The 8939-nt window shown below is 37.7% G+C and overlaps 1 protein-coding gene across 2 annotated transcripts in view; it reads right to left on the bottom strand.

Annotated features, from left to right (window-relative positions):
- Positions 1-3254: 3254 nt before the first annotated feature.
- Positions 3255-8939, bottom strand: part of ksr2 (kinase suppressor of ras 2) — a gene marked incomplete at both ends in the record, with an annotated part of 102109 nt that continues 96424 nt past the window's right edge. For both annotated transcript variants that reach the window (XM_083904435.1, XM_083904434.1), the window contains 2 exons: positions 3255-3401; positions 7122-7251. In XM_083904435.1, coding sequence (XP_083760561.1) covers positions 3255-3401; positions 7122-7251 — 277 coding nt within the window. The remainder of the gene's footprint in view (positions 3402-7121; positions 7252-8939) is intronic.

Genomic DNA, 8939 nt, shown 5'->3' with positions numbered 1-8939 from the left:
TTGTGATTAAAATCTACTCACCACAAGGCATAATTAAATACAAGTTTGTTGAAGCTATCATCTAGAATATAAGGACGACATCAAGAGGGGAAAAAAACAACACAGTAATATGCAACTAAAACAGAGGGAAAGAAACTGAAATCGACAAAAACTAAAACAAACAAAATAAAACACAACACAATTTCACATTCAAAAGAAATAAGTCAAAAGAAACCCATAAGAAATATCTGTATTATGGTAAATTGGTGATAAAACATTGTCAACAATCAGTTATGTACACTTGGCACTAATGTTAGGTCTTTGATTGTTGTCCAGTTCGGTTTTCAACTCTAGCATGTGCACAGGTCTTTTTATTCAAATGCAAGTTTAACGGCGTATATATAATCTACAGTATATATAAATATACTGAGGCAATCTCAAACAAAGATATTGAAAAGTTTTGCAAAGCCTGACATAAAACTTCTTTAGATATAGAGATCAGACTGCTCAATGGACAACAGTTCATCAGAAAAATGCTCACATACTTTTATATATAGTGTTTTTTTTTTCATAACAATAATTTATCTTTGATAGTCCATCTCATGCACTTGGAAACTGTAAACAGTACAAATATAAATGATCCACTTACAATATTTGAATCCCAGCAATTCCAAAATAGATAGACAGACTCCAAAAAACAGCAGCAGATTGTTTGTATGCATTTTCCAACATCGGCATATGTGTCAATAATGAGGTGGAAAATGGTTATTTACCATGACTGGATTGTCTCCACTGTTTCACGTGGCAAGTGAGAATCAAAAGCAGTGTACAGCTCAAATGATGCAATGACTTCCAGCTCAAAATATGATTCCGATTAGTTATATCTCCAAAACATCATTTTTAAATACATAACAATTTACAATATGAAGTAGAAAAATGGCCTGGGGTGGTTGTCAGCATCCTGATATGTCTTTTCTGATATGTTAAAGGGAAAGTTCAGCCATTTTTATGTTACATACTTATCAAATTCAATATTTAGGTTTATGCAATAACAAATGTGACAAATTCAAAAAGTGTGAGATAAACTATTATGTTTTGGGTTGAGGTGCACTCAAGAGAAGCAGAGTCTCATCCACTATTTAAAAGACCAGTGTATACGATTTAGTGGCATCTAGGGGTGGAGTTGCATATTGCAACCAACTGAAAATCCTTTACTTCACACAACACGTCCAAGTCCAGCCCTCCCAAGAATTAGATTTGTCCATTCTGGGCTACTGTACAACATAGTGGTGCATCATGGTAGACTGTGTGATAGAATAGAACTCACTCTGAGTGTAAAGCACTCTGCCTAATGTTGTGAAAACACCACATTGTCTCTACACTCAAGGTTGTTTTTGTCAAATTAATTTAAATCAATCAATAATAATAACAATAATAATAATAATAATAATAATAATAATAATAATAAAACAATGAAATCACCACTTGTCTTATGTAAATGTTTTTTGTAATGTCTATTTTCTATTATTGGACCTCACCAAGAACCCTTAAAACAACTGTAATCCCTTTAACTCATACATTGCATTACTATTAATAGATCATTCATCTTTGAGTTGACTCACAAAGGTGGACATAACCAAAATAATGAAAATACACAGCTTAAATATATAAAAGCCTAAAGAAGTTCTTTGTTAAACAAGAGTTTAAGATGGGGGCTAGAAGTCACATGTTCTAATGTAAAGTGACTACAACATTGCTTTGAAGCAACACATTTAAAAGACAGAAGCTGAAAAGCAAACTCAAAGTGCAACTTGACGTTTGTGTTTTTGTTTTAAAGGTTCTGTGCTCGTCCTTTTCATGTGCCTAACAGTCACATAATTACTCAACTACAAACTTTCCAAAACTTTGAGATCCAATAAATGGATCCAAATAAACTTTTTTTTTTAAACAGTCTCTTTTGCAGAAAGGTAATGTCATATTTTCACTATACACTGATTAGAGTCTACAAGATCCAGATCAATTCAGTTCACTTCAAATGACTGCACTGACAATATACCAGGGGTCTCAAATTCATATGACCCGGGGGCCACTGAGGACCAGTAAAGTAAAAAGTGAAAAAAAATCTAGAAATAACAATATTTATGATGATATTTCACATAATTTCAAAATGAAAGTGTAACTTTTGATATGGAACAATTAATATAAACATACAGAACTTGATATTAATGATATTATATGAAACTGATTGGAGGACCGCATGGGCCACAAGTTTGAGACCTCTGGACTATACAGTTGCAAGCATTAAGTTTTTATCAGTGTCTAATATATTCTGCATCGATCAGTAGCTATTTTAAGAAAATGATATCCATTTGGGGGATGGGGCCTCAGTGGTAGCATTTCTGAAGGGTAATTAGTTCTGCAACAGTTGACAAGATACATTTCAAGTGTCAGCGATTTGAGCTAGGAAGTCGTGGTCTGACCAGCGGCTACTGTGGGCTTCATTTTCCCCCAAGGCTGTTATTGTTCAAATGCCTCGTTTATGTTCACAGGCGATATTCAAAGCACAGGCTGATCATAGAACAGTCGCCTATTAATAAGTCATGCCCACAAATCCCCACACGAGCAGTGACGCTGGTTCCTTCACATTCAAATGGTTTCGGTGTAAATAAGAGGACACTGTAATTCAAATCAAGCTTCTGCGACAAACATGTGACTCTGTATAGACATCAACACATGACACCATGAGGTAACACTGACATAGAATGGTCTACACAGTTGACACACATAAGAAATGGCAGAATAGTGCTATGAAAATATACAATGTGTGATGTGCAACAGTTACATTCATTCAAAGCACAAAAAAAGAAGGGAGAAATGAGGGAGAAAAAATCTACATTTTTTTTTTTTCTGTTTTGTTTGTTGTTGTTTTTCAAAATGATGTGATCAGCCAAATATTACAAGCAAGATACATCCAAGAAATAAACCAAATACTATGAAGGGAACAAGTCAATAATAATAACAGACCAACAAAGATAAAGGAAAGATATTCAGTATGGTTTAAACAAAAACAAAGGAAATTTGGGAAGCTGGACAGTCAGCTTATCTGTACACACATGCCAACATTCCATGAAAATACACAGAGCACGGGCAGTTTTTATCACTGGGCTGGCTTTTGGATTCAGTGCATTCTTTAAGGAGGTGGGCTATTTATGGAGCATTATGGAGGCTGACTTTTAATTGTTGCTGATTGTTTGCCGTTTTGTGTCCCGAAAAACTCATTTGACATACTCAGCTGACTTCCAGAAGTGCCCAGGGTGAGAAAGGCGGCGGTTCCGTTTTGGCAACTTTTCCAGTAAATCTACTAGCTTGGAGAAGCTGGGTCGCTCTTCCTGCTTGTAGGCCCAGCAGAGCAGCAGAATGTCCTGGAGAAAACACAGAGATAAATATTAAATAAAAATGTTAAATCACATTTCATCACAGTTAGAGTATATTTTAAATTTCTGATTTACTTTTGACTTCATATGCTACATTTTATTTAATGAACATATAAATAACAGTCCCTGGATTTAAGTAACATTGCTGTTACAATTAATGCTGCTAATTGGCAACACTAATCCCTAAAATAACATAAAAAAAACAGAAAAACAACAACATATATATATATATATATACATATATTGTACATATACATATATAAATACAGAAACAAAAATGGCCACACTGGTAGCTAAACAGGTGTTGTGCCCATACCGATGCAACAATTAATGGATTGTGTTACTCTGCACGACAATCACATACGACAGCTTTGGGGAATTTTGGGAAAGTGAGGACATTTTGGCTGGTCCTCACATTCTGTTGCCCCTTTAAAGGATTTTTTGGCAGAATGACATCAACTGCAGGGCCAAAAGGCAGACCCACTCCAAACCAAAAGCACTTGTCCAGAGTGGGATGAGAGCGCTGAAGATCAAATGGTTGACAGAGAAAGCTCTTGAAAGCCAGAGGGTTGCCGACTTGGGAGACACCAGGGGTTTCTTCAGTGCCACCAACGCTCTGTGTGGGCCTAGCCATCAACGTCTAAATCCCCTCTGCTCCAATGGACAAACCCTGCTGATGGACATGGGTGGCTAGAACACTACCAAGAGCTCATGAACCAAAACACCATAGTTGAAATGGAAACCAAAAACCAGATTCCCCAGCAACACCATCAACCAATCAAGGAGCACTTGACTGACCACCTCCAAAAACAAGGTCCCGAATGTCATCAGGAAGGTGAGCAACAACAAGGCCTAGCATAGCAGACCAAACTCATTTGTCATATCCATTGCCTCCTTGGATATGACAACACAACACCTCACGGGGTAGCTCTGATCACGTCACTACGTCATCATGTTCTCCCGTACGGTACCTTACTCGCTACGGTAGCCTAGTATGACCAAAGTTATCCCACAACACTCCTTGATAAGGAAATCCCAGCAGAACTCAAGGATGCCCTGATTGTCACGGGAGATAAGGCAGACTGTGGCAACTACAGAGGTATCTCCCTCCTGTCCTCAACGGGCAAAGTACTGGCTGGTATTTTGGCCAATCGACTACTGCTGCTGTCAGAACAGATCATCCCAGAGGCGTTCATCTCGCCAGGGGAACCTCCTACATGATTTTCACAGCTCAACAACTGCAGAAAAAATCGACCACTGTACATAGCATTCATCGACCTAACAAAGGCCTTTGACTCCGTGAACAGAACTGTCGTCTGGCACGCCTTCTCCAAGACCTCCAGAACATCATGGATGCTTTTGCCAGAGCCTACTGACTCCTGGGTCGAAGAAGGTAGTTTTCTCTACTGAGCTTATCTGTTTATCAAATTTAAATGCTGTCCATAATCACACCAAGGTCCCTTACAGGTGCTTGACAGAATTAACTGCCATTATGTTAATGTTATGTTCCACAGTAAGGGAAGATATACTGTATCTGTAAATCATCTGCAAAAGGTGGAAGGAGATACCTAAAATGAAGAGTTGTAATCTGCTGAAGAGACATGGCTCAGTGAATAAATACTCCTGAAATCCACACCGCACTGTCAGAGCTATGGGCAGGTGTAACAGGTCCATAGCCAGGTGAGTGGGAACGACAGGCTGGCATAGTGGCCGCCAAGATGCAGAAAAAACACCCAGAGAGAGGCGAGGATTAATCAAGGTGGGAGATTTCTAGTAATTTGATTTTCACCAAAAAGCCGTCTCTCTTCCCACATCATCCAGGGGTGCTTCTTCCAGGTGTCTGCCGCGCAGGTGGGCCATCATCATGGATTAAAACAAAATTCAATCTTTTGACTGAAACATTTTTTCAGGTCAAATTATATTCACTGGTGTAGTCACACACCCAAAAGTTTTCATGTAAAAAAGAAGTTCTGTTCTCAACACAGCATTCAAGTAGTTAGAAGGCTTTAATCTTCACCATTTAAAAATACTCAAGACCAATAGCTTTTTCCAACCAGCCACAAGCTAGAGGAGGTATATCGGCGCAGTACCAGAGGTACAGGGAGTTAACACAAGAATCTCAGTTGTGTTACCAAAGCCGAGAAAATAAACATAGATAAAGTCGACAACTGTTCAAGTAGCATGAACCTTGCAGTCACACCCATATTTACTTCTGATTGGCTAATACCATGGCTCTGGCTTGCTTTATTGTTTAAGAGCAGCATCAGTTTAATGCTTCGAAGATGATTGGATTGAATGACCAAAATGAAACTACAACAAAAACATGCAGCGTTTTTTTTCTACCATTGACGAAAATCCACCATAGCAACAGAAACCTTTAATCCCTGGCCTGTATGGATGCCAAGATTGGAGGGAGACTTGAGTTTTGAGCTCCCAAATCTCATTTAAAACTGGATTGTTGAACAATTCTGATGTCATGAAGTGCTTGATGATCGACACGAGCAGAGAAGAGACATCTGAGAAGCAGTCACTAAACAGTACAACAGCAAAGACAAATCTAAACAATCCAAACAGACATCTGGTCGAACACAGTGGCGCCATCTTGCAAACATGTAACCCAGTTGCAGTTTGAAACTGGGACTTTTTTTTTCCCAAGTGTAGGAGACGTCAGTTTATATTTTGCTCTGTGGAGAAGCTGCTGATGCTCCTCTCATTCAGATAGACAGTTCAAATGATCTAAGTCACCGTGCTTTGGTTGTCACATTGTATAAAACTAGACACATTTTTCTATGTTCTGGTAGATAATCAGGTATGAAAAGTTAAATTTGAGAACTGGAGAGCTAGTTGAAGAAGAATTGAGCACACTCCAGGGTGTGATGTCATCCACTGTATCTGTGAACCCTCCACACTATACACAACAATGTCAAATTCTGGAACAGACTGAAAATTCCATGAATTTTTAACAGTAACTGCAAAAATCAGGGAAGGTCATGAAAGAGCCGAGTGATGAAAGTCCCACTTTTTGTGAACGTTTTGAAGTTTGAATAAAGTTTTAGCCCAAAGTATGACGAACCAGTAAGTTGTAGAAAATGAGTGTATCATGAAATCAGGGTGTGATTGCAGCCATGGAGGGAGTGGGGATACTGAACCTCAGCGAACCTCATTGTCAGTGGAGGCAGGAGTTGTTTCAAGGACAAAGGAGAGAGAGGGGACAACAGAGTACCGTGAATAGTGCACTTCAAAGACAGTAAAGGCCAAAAGCTCCAGGGGAAAGAGGATTTATCAGACTCTGAAAACCCCCGTTAATTAGACAAGCTCAGAGCTGACAGTCTTCCTAAATATATGCGCAGAATATCAAGCCAGGGTTTTTATATCTAATAATATATTTTAATTACTTAATTATAAAGCAAGCTGGCTGGCAAATTATGTCATATTATAACCAACATGGTAATTGAAATTAATGTATTAATAATGATGTATAAAAAAGTGTAATTATATTCTTCTTTATTTAAAATGTATTATTTATTCTTCAGTGTAACTGCCTATTGTCCACAATTCACTTCATGAATCCAGCTCCACATTAATTATTGCTTTCATCATGCAGAGCACGTTTTTCAGAAAGAGAAGAATGTGTCGAAGCAAAATGAGTGGGAAGAAAACAATGACTCGTGAATTGTGACAAAGTCAAAGAGAGATAAAGACCCTTACTGATATTTCCTTTCCCATGCCAGTTTGAGCAAGGTTGGGCTTCACCCCGCTGCCAATCTGCCAAATGATCACCTCCGTTGGTTGACTCTTGTAAGGCCAATCACGTGCGTGGAGCTCATACCATATGGTGCTGGAGGACAGACACATGGATCAGGTCAGTATTTTGGATCATCTAGTCAAGAAAACAATCTCTCGGTCTTCCAAATACACCTATGAAGAATTAATTTTCTGGTTAGTGACAAAAAGATGATCTTTTTTTTTAACATTCACAATAAACATTTTGTTGTGCATCAAGTTTGAAAGAAACTTAATCAAGAAGTTTTAAAAATCCTAATTACCACTAATGCAAAATAGCCACACACAACACTCCCTGTGCAAACGAGAGGTGGTTTTCATTCTCCTGCATATCAACTTTAACTAGCATAAAAATAGCTTTTCGCCAGTAGTTCAATTCAATTCAATTTTATTTGTATCGTGCCAAATCATAATATGTATTATCTCAAGACACAATCCCAACCATTCACACAATGAGGAAGAAATCTCTGACAGAGCCCCACAGAGAGTCATTTATACAAGCAGCAGCAGAGACTGATAAAAAAAAATTATACTGACATAGACTTTTAATTATAGCATAATAATAATAATAATAGTAGTAGCCTTGAAACTGGATCTGGATCCTGCAACCTGCAAGATGAGGACACACCGAGAGAGAAAGAGAGAGGGAAGGAAGGAAAGACAAACTGGGGAGAGAAAGAACAAGGTTATCAACATAATAAAGTCAGTCAGTAGTAAGGGGGAGAAAACAATGCTGGCCGATTGTTGATGAATATGTAAAACAGCCATGGGAGTCACGTCTCTGTAAAGCAGAGGCTAACAGAGCAGGTGATAGCATGGCATGGTGCACCAGCACTGCACCAACTCCCTTTAAAATTATAAAAATAGAAAAACCTCCATTTGGGGGAAATCTGAAAATGTAATTATGTTAGGAGTCAACTTACAGGCAAATACAAAAATGGGGTTCAAAGAAGAAGAAGTAGAAGAGATTCAAGGCAAGTCAGAGCTTGTTACATTTTGGGAGGGTTTGTTAAAAGACAAGAAAAACAAAGGTTTGTTTGTTAAAAACATACACAAAATAACATACAGTAAACACTGTAATATCATTATGAAAATGATATGTGTCTTACCTCCATGTGGTATGTGTAATATTAGGAATTAATGTAAATCATAACTATGTTGTTGTTGTTGTTGTTGTTGTTGTTGTAATAATAATAATAATAACAGGAAAGACTAAGAGTTTGAGTGTCACTGCTCTGAATAGTAAACACTACAGTAACAGTGATTTTTTTTCTGTATTTGGATTTCAGTGTCGCAAGAAAAGGAGCTTGAAAAATGAAAACGAGTAACTTCTATATAAAATAAGCTTCACAAGAAGTGTTAAAGTGTTAAATAATAAATACTTACAACGGGGTATATGTCTGCCCTGTCACAGCCTGAGCAGGTCTGCATCACCTGCATTGAACTTGTGGTTTTGGGTTCATGTTAGGACTGATCTAACTTTGATTATTAGTGTGATATGATTGACAATATCAGAGGGAACAAAAAAATGATTACTGTGTGACATTTGTGCAGAGCTGTGAAAAACAAAGATGTTCTCTTCAGTCTGTAGAATAAGATGTGTATAGATCAAGACAATAATTCATCTAAAATGTTGACACACAATGTGGCTTTAACAAATATTGTGCCTTCTGCAATTTGAAAACTTGATTTGAAAAAAAGGCTGGATTAGGATTTCAGTAAAATTTCAACTAATTGTTCATG

This window comes from Microchirus variegatus (genome assembly GCF_963457635.1).
Source record: "Microchirus variegatus genome assembly, chromosome: 18".
Classification (NCBI taxonomy): domain Eukaryota; kingdom Metazoa; phylum Chordata; class Actinopteri; order Pleuronectiformes; family Soleidae; genus Microchirus; species Microchirus variegatus.
The sequence above is the reverse complement of the archived record's forward strand: the minus strand, read 5'-3'. Positions and strand labels throughout refer to the sequence as shown.